The following is a 15,039-nucleotide window of genomic DNA, read 5'->3' on the forward strand; positions in this document are numbered from 1 at the left end:
AGGGTAAGGAGGTGGCCCATATCTTCTGGTGAATGGGGGACCAGGATGGAGGAAGGCAGAGGGAAGAATACTGTCTGGGGTTTGGCCAGGATCTGCCAGAGCTTGTCACCTGCCTGGGCCCAGGTCCCTGGAAGACCAGGGTATATGGGCCTGGCCCTGACTTCCTGTCACAGATTCTGTGGGGGTGGTAGGCTGCTCTGAGGCCCTGAGCAGCTCCTGCTGGAGATGCTAGGGACAGAGGTGGTCTGGGACCAGGCCCTGGCCTAGGCAACAGGTGGTTCACAAAGAAACGTCCGGGAGACGCCAACATTAAAAAAGAGAGATGTGTTTATTCCATGATCAGTACAGGCCAGATGCATATTCACTGTATTAAAGTCAGACCAGTCAGGGACTCCAGAGTTTGGCCAACACTGAGGCACCAGCGTCGTGGTGTAGAGTGGGATCTCATGGCACGCGAAATTCGCTGAGGGCTCCAAGTGTAAAATTAAAAAAAAAAAGGGGGGGGGCAAGGGCAGTCACTGGGGCGGGCGGGGGTTCAGTCTGTGGCTCCAGCCCCACTGCCTATCTTGGCCCCCGGCCCTGCCTTTCCCAATAAAAAACAACGCAAACAGATTTGACTTAAAAAACAAAAGAAGCCAACGAAGGCAGAAAGAAAAGAACAAAACAACAACAAAAAAACCAAAAGGAAAAGAAAATGCAGCTTTCTGGTTTTATAATTAAAAAATAGACTAATAAAAGTTTGAAACTGAGTAAAATATAAGCAATTTTTTTTGTTTTGTGTGTTTTGTTTTTTGTGGAGTTTTTTTTTTTTTTTACACCAAGTTTGGTGGAGTCACCAACAAACTTCGAACAAATATATGCCAACTATGTTCACTATACAACACGTCCACGGTCACATACTACCCACAATGCGTGGGGCCGCTGCGCGGAGGGACGGCCACGCCATTTCAGAGATAAGCAGTGCCATTGTGTCTGGAGAAGGAGAGAATTAAAAATAAAATAGAATCCAACAAAAAATATATATATAGGGGGAAAAAAAAAACAGAAACAGAAATACAGGTGGGAAGGAACTGACTTTGGTTGGTGGCCTTGCTCCCCAGGCGGGCAAGCGGCCCCACGCTCCGGTAGCCGTGGACACGCGGCTCCACGGCACGATTCCCTTTTGCACAAGCAAACACTTACAGAGAGCGGCTCTTGGTTAAAGGCTCGTAGGGGAGGGGGGTCTCTGTTCAAGGCAAAGTCAGTGCTGGCAGGGGTGGGTGGCACCCAGTACCCCCAGCTTGCAGGCCTGCCCTGGGCTCCCAGGTAGTGTGGCGGAGTGGGAGGGACTCCTGCAGGCAAGGCGTCCTGGTGTCCCATTCTCGAGGACAGAAGACGGTTGCAGTGGTGGCAACGGTGTCATGTGCACACGATGCGGACGTTTGGCGAGGAGGCTGTGGCCCGGGGTCCAGCAGCTCGTGCTCGTGAGAGGCGTGCTCTGCGTGTGTCCGCGTGTCCGGCAGCGGTAAGGCAGACAGACCCTGTGGCCCTCACTACCCTCAGGCCTGCCCGGGCAAAGCATGCAGGAGGGCCAGGCCAGGAGACGCCCTGCCGCCGCCGCCACCTCGCCACGCTGCTGCTGCCGCCGCCACCCCTAACACTACGAGAGTCGACGTTTTGCCAGAAAATCAGTCAGAAGTCACCTAGGTGTTCTCAGAAAAGATTTTCTTCAAATATTGACAATAGATCACTCTGGAAATTCATGTCAATGGTAGCTGCCATCTGTGGGAGAGGAGGAAGGGAGTGAGATGTGGGGTCCTGTTCTTGCAACTGCTCCAAAACTACCTCTTCCCATGGCCCCCGTACCCTGGAATCTCCCTGAGATGGGGGCCACCTCCACGGGAGCTGCTTGAGCCACCTGAGGACTCAGAGGCTGGCATGATGCAAACACACCTGCAGGGACACCTGCTCACCTGCCCCTCTCTGAAGCCGAGGTCCCCATCTGGGCCTCCCACTCACCGCTTCCCGGCGCCTCCGCTCCTGCTCGCGCTTCCGGGCCAGTTCCCGCTGCTGGTCCAGCATGGACTGGGGCTGGGAGCTCTGGGCCTGGGGGGCAGCGGCGGCCACAGCAGCTGCCTGCTGCTGCTGCTGCTGTTCCTGCCGCTGCTGTTGCTGCTGTTCCTGGCGCCGGCGCGCCTCCTCATGGGCACGTCGGGCCTGCTCCAGTGCGTCTTCATCCTCACGGCTCCTGGGCAAGGAAGTGGGGGGCCTGGTCAGGTGGCCCATGCCACGACCTTGTGCTCTGTGCCCCTGTGCCTGACGACCCAATGATCCCATGACCCCGTGTCCCATGACCCCATCACCACCTCATGCGCTCCTGCCGTAGTCGCTCCTTCTCTTTCTCGGCGTGCTCGGCCTGCGCCTTCAGGGCCTTCTCTCGTTCTTCCTTCTCCCGTGCAGCGCGGCGGAACTGCTCGAAACTGTCGCTCGAAGACTTGGCTGTGGAGGACGGGGTAGTCGGATGCTTCTGTACCAGGCTTGCCCAGGAACCCATGTTCTTAATTTTCAGGTCCTGCGGGCAGAGAGGGCTATGGTCACAGCGGCTGGGTGGCCAGCGAGGCATGAGGGGACTTGCTGTGGGAGGTTCAGGGGCTCAGGGCACATTTATAGCCCCCATACCTACCTTTTTGGGAGCAACTGGCGTCTTGGGCTCCTGTTTCTGCTTGTCCTTGTCAGAGGCCCCCGGCGGCGGTGCATTTTGCTCAGGGGGCCGGGCCACGGGCCTCCCAGTGTCCACGGGCTTCAGCTCTGGCCCTGGAACACAGGGAGCCCATGGGCCAGAGTGTCTTCCTGGGGGGCAGGGCGGGGCGGAAGGCCGGAGTGGACACTCACGCTGGGGCAGGTGGCCAGGTGCCTTGATGTTCTCCGGGTGTTTGGGGGGCTCCGGCCGCAGCGCGGGACTGAAGGGCTCACTGCGGACGATCGGAGAGTGCATCTTCTCCTCCTTCACCACCACCAGGGGCTGGGACTGGACCACAGAGGCGGCGCGCAGCTCCTGGGGGCACGGGCCGGCAGTGAGGTGGGCGGGCAGCCCCGGCCCACAGGCAGCCCCGGACGCAGCAGCCCCGCCCTGCCTGTTACCTGCTTCTTAGGTTGGACGTTCTGCTGGGGCGGGGACTGGTGGGTGAGGGTCTGGAACGGTGGCATCTGGGGGGAATGTATCATAAGCGGGGAGGGGGCTTCGCGGAGGTGACCTAGGAGAGGGCACAGGGAGCAAGTCAGCACAGCGGGTGAGAAGGTACCAGGAGAGAATTGGAACTAGAGAGGACAGATGGTCCCCAAGCTCTGGGGCAGCCATCTGCCTGGCTGGTTCTGACCCAATATTCAGAGGCTCCTGAACCCAGGAAGGGCTGTCGCCCCCACACCGGGAGGGAGCGCCACTCAGAAGGCCTACTGCCCAAGGCCCTGGTCTATGGTGGGGCCTGAGCATAAGCCCTCCGGATGTTTCTATGGTGAGTTAAATACCAGTTGTGCAAATTAGTCCACCAAGGGGTGCAGGAGTCATTGCTGAGGCAGCCTCTGCCTCTGGGTCCTGCTCCCTGACCTGCGTGCCTGTCTGAGAGTGGGCCTGAAACATCTTCGTCACTGCTGGGCTGGTAGAATGAGTCCTGGTGAGCTCATAGCTCTTTTGGGAAGTGGGCACACTTGCCTGCCCACCTGTATCCCCACTGCAACCACCAGAGGCCAGGAGGGCCAGGCCACCCCAGGGCCGAGAATAGTGAGAATCACACCTAACACCTCAGCTCCCTGACAAGGAGCCCAGGCAGGGTTAATAGGGGCTGCATTAGTAGATGCCGCACTAGTGGGTGCCACATCCACCCTCAACCTGGACAAGTTCCCCTCGGCAGCCTGATTGCCACCTATGAGGAGTCCTGTTCTTGCCACCATGCAGAGCTGCTGAATCTGGACTATGTGGTGGCCCCTCTGGTGACCACCCCCCACCGACCTAGTCCCTAGCCAGTATGCCAGGACAGATGCCCTGAGTCTCTACAGGCCTGGCGTGGAGCCCGATGGGAGGGTGGCTGGGCCCTGCTTACCCTTCCCTTCCACAGCCAGGACCCCCCGGATACCAGAGGCCTAGCACCTGCTCGCACTAACTTGGTTCAACGGCCCAGCCCTGTTCCCAGCCGTGAAGCCGGAAGTCTCCTTCTCCAAACTGCCTGGGTCTCAGGTCTGAGGTCTGCAGGATGCACCTGCCTGTTGTCCCTTCCTCGCCAGCACTAAGGAATGAGGCCGGCAACTCAAGAGTGGCCGTGCAAGCCCAGGTACCTGGTTGCTGAGCCTCCTTGGGGCTGGAACACTAGCCTTTGGCCCCAGCCTCCAGTTGGGGTCCACCCTCACTATGGAGGGTCTGTGACCCACGTGAAGCCCAGAGGCTCTGAGGAGGGCTGGGCCAGGGGCACATCTCAGTGCTGATGTTTCCTAAGGACCCCTCACCACTCATGGGCCCCCAAGACACCTGGCCTCGCCTGAGGGTGGCGACAGGGAGCTACACAGCTGCTGTAGTCAATGTCAATGGCATCCTGGAGAGATCACACAGCTGTTCTCTGCTCTCACGTGCAGCGGACCGCCCGGCAGTGGCTGCTCCCTCTGGGGCAGAAGCCATCACAGTCCTACTCCGTGGCTGGCTGACATGCAGGGCGCACAACCCAATGCCCCCAAAAGGCAGGCCACACAGACCACCCTGCAGCAGTCTGGAACCTCAGCCTGACCCCTGCCTATCGCCACATCACAAGGTCATGGTGAACCACTTTGGTTACAGCCACTTAGAACAAGCACTGGAAGGGTGAAAAGGCAATGGCCTCCTGACACCCAGGGCAGGAATGGGCCCATCTGGACCCTGAGCTTCACACCTCGTTCTCCTGACAGGCCCCACTCTATCAGAGGGTCCTCGCCATCTGAGGGTAGCCGCCACGCCAGGTCAGCCTGCTTCCACCTGGACCTCACGCCCTACTGTTTGCCAAACTAGCTCCTGCTGGTCCTTTGGTTGCCTCCTCCAGGAATCTCCTGATGCCCAGAGGTAGACCAGGCGCTATCCCAGTCCCCATCACAGCATGGTCCCACTGGTTGAAGCACTCTGAATGTGAGTTCCACAGGAAAAGCCAGGGGAGCCTCGTTCACGCTCTGCCCGTGGCTCTAAGGCTAACTGAATGCAGGACAGATACCCTGCAGGAGCACCAACACCCACCTCCAGCCACCCAGTGCCTCCAGGTTCAGTTCTGGGTCACCCCAGCCTTAAGTTCTCCCTTGGGGCTCCCAGCCCCTCCAGGGCGGGGCCACTTACCTGTGGAGTAGGGGTCCGATTTGTGGTGCCGGGGCGAGGGGTGGTGCTGGATGACCTGTTGCGGCTTGGCGGGAGGCGGTGGGGGTGGCTGCTGGCCCGGGGCTGGGTGGGGGGGCTGCTGGCCAGGGGGTGGTGGGGGCTGCTGGATGTGGGCAGGGAACTGGAGAGGCTGCAGGTGCACAGGCCGCGGAGGCGGCGGATGCTGCTGCGGCTGGGGGGGTGGCTGCGGCTGGGGTGGCTGTGGTGGGGGTGGTGGCGGGGGCTGCAGCTGCTGCTGCACGGCTGGGTGGGATGGGGGTGGCAGGGGTGGCGGAGGCTGGGACTGCACCTTCACGGAAGGGAGTAGCGGGGTGGATGACTGCACCTTCTGCAGCTGCTGCAGGTACAGCTGCATCTGCATGGAGGTGAGGGGTGGGGTAGGTGGCTCCTCCTCCTCCAGCAGCACCTGGGGGGGCTGGGCCATGGGTGGCTGTGGGAGAATGGCTGGCTGGGCCAGGGTGGGTGCGACAGCTGGGGGCCGGGCCGGCTTGGGGGGCAGGGCAGCGGCACGGTTGCTGGGCCGCGAGGGCTGCTGGGGCAGTGCGTTGTGCAAAGCTGAAGGGAAAGAAGACAGTGGCCTTGAGGCCTGCACCCCTCCCACCTGTTGGGACTCCAGTGGCCTCCCATCGGCTGCCCTCCAGCCCACAAGCACCACCCCCACCCACCCCTACCTAATCACTAAATTCAGAATAAAAACAAGACCCCCTTACCTCCATTCCCCTCCCCCTCAACCTTCAAGCTCACTCAGACAGACCCTCCCCAGCCCCCAGAGAGACTCTATCATGAGCCTCTCAAGCACACATTCTCCCTGCTCAGGGTGAGGGAGTCTACCCCCATGACTGGGAGCTGTAGGAGGCAAAGGGCCATTCCCCATCAAACGCTATGCCCGGTCTGGCAAGAGAACTCAGTAACCACATTCTGCATGACACCAAGTGGCTGCCCAGAGGACTAGAAGCTGTACGCACCAAGCTTCGTAATGAGCATGTTCTGGGGGGTTCTCGTCCAGCATCCAGTTACCCCAAGAAGCCACTAGGCCCATTGTAGAGACAAGGAAACTGAGGCTGGCCACCTGGAGCCCACGGTTGGTGCCCTTCCCACTCCTGGGCTCACCTGGGGGGGAGACCACGGCGTGCTGGTTGAGGTGTGGTGGAGTGCTGTGCTCGGGCGGCGGGGGCAGGTGGGGTGGCAGCTCGGGTGGCGGCAGGTGCAGAATGGGCTGGGTGAAGTGACCGAGGGGGTCAAAGACACTGCCCGGGAGCGGGGGCTCCAGCACGGGCACCTGGGCAGCGATGAAGGGCGGGGTTGAGGCCTTGAGCGCCGGGGCTGCCTGCTGTGGCATGGTGGGTGGGGGCGGCGGGGGCGGCGGCTGCTGTTGAGGCGGAGGCGGCGGTGGGGGCTGCTGGGATGGCGGCGGGGGCTGCTGGGGCACGGGAGCAGGGGCCTGCTGCATCTGGTGGTGGTGGTGGTGGTGCTGCAGACAGACAGACATACAAGGATGACGTTAGGCAGGCCTGGCCCACCTAGACCATACTTGGGAACCTACAGGAGCCTACATACCTTTTTCTGCTCCCGCCCGGGGTGCCCCTTTTTCTTCAACTTTGGAGCCAACTCTGTGGAGAAAAAGAGAGGGCGTGAGACTTGGGGCGGGAGGGTGTGTGCTGGCTGGTGGGATGTCGGGGGAGGGGGAAAACGCGGGGGTGGGGGGAAGACACAGAGGGCAAGCTCAGGAGCGGGGCCAGAGGCACTGGGAGGGTGGTAGTTGGGCTTGGCCCAGGGTCCCTGGGGAAGACGTGTGGGGTGTAAGCTACCCTTCTACCTGCTGCTTTCCCTGGTGGGGGCCACACCCCTACCAAGCCACACACCATCAGCTCCACTACAAGGGCAGCCCTTGGGACCCCCAGAGGCTGAGATGGGAGACCCTACTGGATCTGCCTAAATCGCTTGTTAGTCAGTAAGGCCTGAGTGCTTTGGTGCCAACGGGTTTTGTTCTGGAACCACCTGGATGCTCAACATGATCACATCTATTTGCATGAGCAAACCAAGGCTCAGGGAAGTTAACGGATCCTCCTGGGGTCACACAGCTCAACAGCAGCAATGCTGGGGCTACCACCTGCACTGTCCCTGGGGCCTACTCCTTCCCATTATTCGAGGAGCAGCAGAGTCAGGCCAGCTGGGGCTGAGGTGCCACGTGGTACCAGCCTAGGGCCCTGGGACAGGGGAGGCCACACTCGCCAGCTGTGCTTACGAGCAGGGGCATCTGAGATGAAGGAAGGAAGGGAACCGCCAGAACCAGGTCCCTCCCTTGGGATGACTAGAGCTCACAGGGCAGGTGCTCCCAGCCCTGGTGAGCAGAGGAGGTGCTCGTAGCTTCCCTCCTCCAGGGGGCTGGCCCCAGGGAAGGGACCGCCCCAGGACCATGCTGCAGGGACAGGCAGCCTGTGCCCTGGCTCCTGAGGCTGTGATAGTGTGGAAATATCCAGGCGAGCCGCCTATGAGAGGACTGCTCAGATGCCAATGTGCTGATTCTCCCCACACCCCCCGAGGCCTATGCTTAGGAGCTTGGACAGCTGTACCCCTCGCCAAACACCAAGGTAAGGAGAGGCACTCAAAAGTGGCAAGGTCACCAGGCGCACCCATGCCAACCTTGGGCAGCAGGTGGCCTATAGGCCCTCAGGCTTTGTCTTGTTCCCCGAGCTCCCCTCTGGCATACCAGCTCCTCTGCTGGTGGTGGAGGACCCAGGCTTTGCCTGAGGTGAGACGACCCCAGATTGAAGCTGCTGTGGGGCACCCCATCACAAGGCACAGAGTGCCACTAAAGGGACGGCGGCCCTGCGAGAGCTGACCAACCGCACCAGAGATGAGACACCAAAAGATCTCAGCAGCCATGGACACACGTCTTCAAATGAGGAGTGGCAACAAGGACAGAGGGGACTCCGGCTGGAGGCTCAACCCCTGGTGGGACACTGGAGAGGCAGGACCCAGGGCTCAGGGCTTTGGGGAAGAGTCAAACATGGGCAAGAGGAGACTCTCGTGGGCAGCATGTGCAGGAGGGGATGGTCTGTGTGGCCCTGCAGGGTCGGGGCAATAATTGGCGGGGGCGGGGGGGGCGGTGGCGGGATTGTACGCAGTCCCAGTGCCTCACAGCAGGCAAATGCCGGGCAGGGGGAGGCCAGGGGCAGCTACTAACATGGTGGGCACGGCTTTGGGGGACAGAGGCCGGGCCCATGAGTGAAGTTTGGCCAGGACAAGCCTTAATGGGTGGCCAGACAACCACCATCCGGTGGGAAGGCGGGGGGTAGGGAGACATCTGGAGGGATACCTTAGTAGGGCCGTGAGTGGAGGGCCCATGAAGACTGGGGATGAAGCAAGTGGGGCCTGTGGGGTCCAGGTGCTCATGGGCTCCAGGGCAGGGCCGCGCCTAGTGTCAGGGTTCCCAGTGAGAAGAAAGGACAGGAAGTGCACGGCTCCACAACAGCGTCACGCCATGCCACGCCAACCCCAACCCCCCACAAAACTCTCTAGAACGGGGTACATAAAGATGGCCTCAAGCACGATGTGATCTTTATTCCACGACAATTGCGAACTCAACACAATTTCAGCTTTACATAGGATGGTAATTGTACAAAGATTTAAAAAGTTTCTGTAAAATTTGATTAAAACACTGATTTCCCCCTGTCCCCAGCCCCCCTAAGTGAAAAAGACAGAACAGAGAGGTGAAGGCAGGGGGGCAGAGGAGGGGGAAGAGAAGAAGACAGATGGGAGAGCAAAGTAGAAGGGGAAAGCCGGGGAGGATGTAGGGGTGAAGGAAGTGGGGCAGAAGAGGAGGGAGGACAGAGCAGACAGCCCAGAAAGGGAAAGGGGAGGGGGGAGAGGTGAAGGCAGGGGGGCAGAGGGGTGAAAATGGAGGGAGAGGACAGGGGGTGAGAATAGAGGGGTGAGGACAGAGCACGACGAGGGCGTGTGTGTGTTGGGGGGAGATGGAGGAGCCAGGGTGGGGCCTGATCTGAACTACCTGGGAGAGTCCTGGTGCCTGGAACCCGAGGATCAGGTGACCTGGTCCCCGGAAGTGGCTGCCCCCTTCCCGCACCTCCTTGGGATTCACAGACCAGCTGGCACGTTGACACCCTCCCCACTGCCCCCCAGAAGAGGTGGCAGGGCCTGTCTCCTCTGCCACTGCTCCGGGAGTACCTGACGCAGGTGCCAGCCCAAGTCTGAAGAGCTTTCAACTTATCAGGCCCACAGCTGTCTGTGGGCAGACGAGGACGGGCCTGAATGGCCAGGGAGAAGAACCTGCAAGGCCCCGCTGGAGTTAGAGCCCGTGTGCTGTGCATGTGTGTGTGGGGGACCAGGACCCAAGCCCAACACTGGGAAAACAGTGGAATATTCCCAGAAAGACAACGCTGGCAGCCTGGACGGCCCTGTGGGAATCTCTGGGCAGCAGCCCCAGTCCTGGCCACACCGTACTGTGAAGAGCCAGGCACAGGCCAAAGGGTACCTCGAAATAGCCTGTCTGGCCAACAAAGCTCGCCTGGGAGCTTGTCCAAGGTCAAGGTGAAGGTCAAGGCAGGGCTAGGCAGTGACAGGCTGGAGGGGAGGCAGGAAGCCTGCCCTCTGGGCAATGCCCTCTTAGCAGCCCTCAGCCCCAGGAGGCGGCAGCCTTTGAGAAGGGCCACGCATGTGCACACAGACCCCACGTAAGAAGGAAACGCCCCCCAACACAGATGTACTCCTCAGGGTATTGTGTGCGTCACGCAGTTTTCTGCCGCGATACTGGATTTGTGACCAAAAATGGGCCGACATTTATTTTTAGAGCAAAATCACCCATTCAAAGCCTCTCGGAAGAAGTGGCCATCTTGCCCTGTCCACCCTGATGTGTGTCACCATTCCAGACCAGTGACGATCCAGCTGGCAACACCCTCAGCCAAGCCTTGGGGCAGATCCCAGGGTGCTGACGCCTGCCCGAAGGTCCAGGGCACAATAGTGGTGGACAGACCCCAAACCCGGCGGTCTGAGGTTTGTCGGCTGCACACTGATGCCCCCAGTGCCCACCCCATGGCCCACCTGGCAGCCCCTGCCCCAATGCCAGGGTAGAGGAGAAATAGACCCCTTCTAAGCCTGGAGACCCCTCCCTATGTGACCTGGGAAGAGGTCAAAGAAGAGGGGCATGCAGCTTAAGTTTCCGGAAATGCACTGGACAAGGAAGACGGGAGAGGCCTCCAGGAGCCGATGGCCGGGGACCCCTGTTGCTGAGTTAGCCCAGCAGGGCATAGAAGGAAGCCCCTGGGGGCCAGCGGGCCTCATCTGGGAAAGCTCTAGAGTGTTCTTCCTTGGGCTGGATGAAAGCTCTCCTTGGCTAATATCACTGCAAGTCCTGGAGGAAGCAGAGGATCCAGAGTCCCAGGAAAGAGAAAAGGTGAAGAGAACACACTTTGCGCCTGGGCAGCACCCCATGTGTGCAGGGGGGACAAGGCCACCCCTGGAAGCTGCCCCCACCCTGAGGCCCCACAGTGGGCCGGGCGCTACAGTCAGCAGTCTTGACCCTGGAGGGCCCAGGGGACCCGTGGCAGCCCTCCCGGAGGGGGACAGGCATGTGCCGCTGGGCGTGACTTAGCCCCCCCCCGGGGACAGGCCCAAGGCTCTGAGGGTGCGTGACTTGGTGGAGTCCTGTCCCTTTCACGGAAGAAAATGGACTTAAGCTATAGCTCGCTGGGAAGGAATCTGGAACTGAAGACCGATTTATTAAGAGTCCGTGTCCAATGATTAGGCAGGACCTACATAGAGGGAGAGAGAAACCAGTGTGAGAGAGATGGTGTGGAATGTTCCGCTCAGTCAGTCACAAGAACCAAGAGCTGCGGCTGGCCGGCCTCCTGTGCCCGTGGGACATGAGAGAACAGGGGGCGGAGCACACCCACTTCCCCCAGAAAGCTTGCCGTGTGTGGACTTCTCTGTAACCGCCCTGTGCCTGTTTGTGATTCCTGACAGAACAACGGCTTCTGTAACGAGTTCCATATGCTCCCTGCACAGCGTAATGCTGGCATTTCCTTTTATCAAAATTCCTCTGAATTCCTAGAGGCACCCCTGCCCCTGCCTCCTCACTCTCCTTCCTGGACAACCAGCTCTGTGTGCACCCTGCTGGGACTTGCCTCCTGCACTCTCTGCAGCCCCGGGGAGGGGGTGCAGGCCCTTCCACTGGGGCCCATGCTGGGTGGAGCAAGCCAAGCCCTGACAGAGAGGAGGCTCTGAGGAAGGGAAAGACCTAGTGGCCCAGTCTCCGCACTCCTCCAGGCCTAAGAATCAAGAACACGAGCTGTAACGGCAGGAGCCAGTCACACGTGCCATTGAGAAGGAAAGGAAGAAGTACAAGTCGAGGAAAACTGCTTTCTGTTTGTGGGCGTCACACAGTGGCCGCCCCTGCAATGAAGCAGACACTTGGTCTAGAGTCACCAACGAGACCACCGCATTGGCCCTCTTCTGAGGGCAAGGTGCCCCCAGGCCAGTCTCCCCTTCTGGCTACATTCCCAGAAGCTGGCCCTGGCCCCCAAAAGCCCCAGAAACCCATCAGTGTGCGTGTGTGTGTGGACGGCACTCAGTCCCCCAGGTCTCTTCCTCCCCCTCTTCCCCAGGGCCACTCCCCGCCCATGGAGCAGCAAGCAGGGCTGGGAACAGGCTCCTCAGACCCTGGTGGGAGGCTGAGGCGGCCTGTCTGGTGAGAACACCCGTGGCCTCTGTCTGCACTTTCAAGCCCAGATCTTTCCAAAACATCAAGCATTCCTTTTTCCCCTGGAGCTATTAAAAGACACCCACGCACTCCCAGTCCTGGGAAAAGGAAACCAGGAGACGAAAATAGCTAAGTGTGAGCTGCTGCAACAGCACAGCAAGCCAGTCCCAGAACCTCGCAACCTTCTGGATCCACGTTCCTGCCCCAGGTACCTGGAGCTCTCAAGAGGGGCTCAGGCTGTGCCTCCTGCCTAGCATTTCAGCAACAGGATGAGGTCAGAGCTGGAGAGAAGGCTCCTGGGACATCCCTGATCCTAGCCCCAGTGACAGCCACCAGCCTCCATACTGCGGGCCGGCTATCTGACTCCTCCCTCTCCATTCAGATAACGAGCCCTCAAGCTGACCCAGGAATTAGTGGAATCTAAGCTCAGTGGAGGACCACTGCTCAGAGAATGAGGTGGAGCAGGGACAAGGGAAAGAGGGGTGCATGGAGGACCTGCAGCTTCCCTGCCCAGGTCTCCCCTAGTGCCTCTGTTCAGCTCCCTATGGTGATCCACGTCTGGGGCTGAGTCGGCAGAACTGATCCTCATGCAAGTGACAGAAACGGGTGTGTCCAGAACTCCCAGCTGTCCAAATGGAAGTGGACGTGTGGGAACAAGGAGAAAGACCAGAGGAGCAACCTTCCACAGTCCCTTGCCTGCCCACTTGCCCAGGCAGGGCTGCCTGTAACTGCCACAGAAACCAAGACTGCTAGCTCCTAGACCCAGCGCCCATGTCCGTCCATCTGTCCTCCTCCTGCTTACCCAGGGGAGCAAGTACAGAAGGCCACAGCTGGCTGGCACAGGGCCTGGGCACGTGTGCTGGGACTGCTAGCCATCTGAGTGGCACGGCACAAACACACGTGTGCAGCCCCCCACGAGCACTGGCCACATGGATGCTGAGCTCAACAGAGAATGTGGCTGAGGGAGCGGGAGGACAAAGGAAGCCAGGCCAGTGCTGAGTGGGGAGGGGCCAGTGCTGGATGGGGAGGGGCTGGCTGAGGAGCCCAGCGGTGAGAGCCTGGGAGCTGGCGGTGCAGAGACTGTAAATCCTGCCTCCTTCCCGCCAGGACAGCTGTTCCCAGGACTCTCGGATTACTTGTTGCACAATCTTGTTCCGTTCTTTAAAAGGAAAAAAAAGTGGAAAAAAATGAAGGCAAAAAAAAATCTCATCAGCAGACTGCTGCTGGCAATATGTCATGGCCACCCCATGGCAGATGGGCAGGTTGGGGGTGGCAGGCCTTGCTCCCGGAATTCTTGCCTGAGCACGTGCACTGCACCTTGGAGGGGCTCAGGGCCCCCATGATGGGCCGCAGTGCTCGTCATCAGGGCTCTGGGCAGTACCAGCTTTGAGTCCCCAAAGAAAAATGCTTAGGGAACCCCGGCAGAAGCGGTCTATACAAAACACAAGAGGTGCGACCAGAGACAGCCAGCCATGATTGTGCTGGCCCTGACAAGGAGAATGTTAATGGAGCCCAAGAATACAGTCATTCACCTTGGTGAGGGCTGAGGGTGTAGGCCAGCTCCCAAGGAATGAGCGGATGGCACCCCCTGCTGGCCATGGACAGAGCAGCCACACTGGACCCAGTGAGGGTGAGGGTGGCGGTCTGTGGTCCCGAGTGGGCAGTCTCTGCACACAGCAGGTGTTCAACAAATACAGGATAAACACAGTCTCATCAATATCAATTTCCTGGAACCTATCACCCATGAGGTCACCCAGGGAGGGAGACCTTACTGCAGAGGGAGGAGTGGAGAGAGGGCATACCTCCTACATCCCCCCATGCACATGCTTTCCTCCCCACACATACCCTCCCCGTGTACACCACCCCCACCCAGCATCGTGCTGCAGGAAGTGACTCCAACCCCCATGCCACACTCACATTAAGGTATTTACACCAACTGCTGAGGCGGGTTTATCGCTTACTTCCACTGGAATACTGGAATGGGTCCCGTCAGGAGCCCCATCCCCACTCTGGGTCCTCACACCCTACCTGCTTGTGTTGCCTGCTTCCAGGCAGTCTGACCTGAGTGCGCTCATAAGCGGATCAAGCACCCCAAGCACAGACCATCAACTCCCCCTCCAGCCCCCCCGCCCCCACCCCAGGACAGGACAGGTCCCTGGGCTTCTTCTCTACCCTTAATTGGGCAGTTTGAGTATCTGAGTACCTCCCAAGTGTAACAAGAAAGGTGCGGGTCTGGAGAACAGACCCTTGCGAGGCTTCCAGAATCTCACTCTGCCCATGCCCCCAACCTTAGCTGCTGCTCACGAAAGGGCCACGATGGGGCAGAGGCCATCGGAGGGACTGTGAGAGGTGCAGAGCACTAGTGTCCACATGTGCGCAGAGTGAGAAGCAGCTGAGAGCGCAGCACACCTTGGGGTGGATCAGGCCTGCCTGTGTCCACGCCACACAACTGCAGCTTGGGGACACCATAGGAACACTCAACACCCACTGGTGCAAACGGCAGGTGGGGCACACCACAGGCAATGCCAACACCTGGGCCTGCTCACCGGCAGCTCGCCCAGACCCTCACCTTCCCTCCCGTAAGCCCCCTTTGCCCTTTGGGAAGGGTAAGGACAACTGCTGGAGAGGGGGCAAGACTGCCACCGCCCCAGTGAGAAGATTAACACTGTAGGCGGGTGGACACATGGAGGGTATGGCAGGTCAAGGGGAGAAGGTGCTTCACACACGAGCCACCTGACCTGTCTCGGAGTCCTCGCTGTCGGAGGAGCTGGACTCGCTGGTGCTCTCTGACTCTGAGGACGAGAAGCCCTTCATCTTGGAGGAGCCGGCGATCACGTCCACCTTCTCTGCTGCAATTCAAGCACAGGGCTGCTGATGGAGGGCCCTCGGTCACAGCCCACCCCAGCTGTCTGGAGGAAGCTGGCTCCCCGGACCCCATTCAGCCCCACTCTTCCCAGGG

General features: G+C 59.8%; 1 protein-coding gene across 4 annotated transcripts in view; it reads right to left on the reverse strand.

The window, feature by feature from the left end:
- Positions 1-309: 309 nt before the first annotated feature.
- The window catches only part of BRD4 (bromodomain containing 4), a 94,834-nt gene continuing 80,104 nt past the window's right edge, over positions 310-15,039 (reverse strand). The window contains exons 12-21 of one of the 4 annotated variants that reach the window (XM_064280860.1): positions 14,819-14,929; positions 6,920-6,972; positions 6,473-6,833; positions 5,324-5,917; positions 3,121-3,233; positions 2,872-3,034; positions 2,663-2,793; positions 2,346-2,551; positions 1,999-2,227; positions 310-1,761 (exon numbers count right to left, since the gene is read on the reverse strand). In XM_064280860.1, the coding sequence (XP_064136930.1) occupies positions 1,693-1,761; positions 1,999-2,227; positions 2,346-2,551; positions 2,663-2,793; positions 2,872-3,034; positions 3,121-3,233; positions 5,324-5,917; positions 6,473-6,833; positions 6,920-6,972; positions 14,819-14,929 (2,030 nt within the window). In that variant the 3' untranslated portion in view covers positions 310-1,692. Of the gene's footprint in view, positions 1,762-1,998; positions 2,228-2,345; positions 2,552-2,662; positions 3,035-3,120; positions 3,234-5,323; positions 5,918-6,472; positions 6,834-6,919; positions 6,973-8,518; positions 11,134-13,612; positions 13,748-14,818; positions 14,930-15,039 lie in introns of those variants that run through there. The other 3 variants (XM_064280859.1, XM_064280861.1, XM_064280862.1) reach the window with 3 other exon arrangements.

Source organism: Loxodonta africana, chromosome 3 (genome assembly GCF_030014295.1).
Source record: "Loxodonta africana isolate mLoxAfr1 chromosome 3, mLoxAfr1.hap2, whole genome shotgun sequence".
NCBI lineage: Eukaryota > Metazoa > Chordata > Mammalia > Proboscidea > Elephantidae > Loxodonta > Loxodonta africana.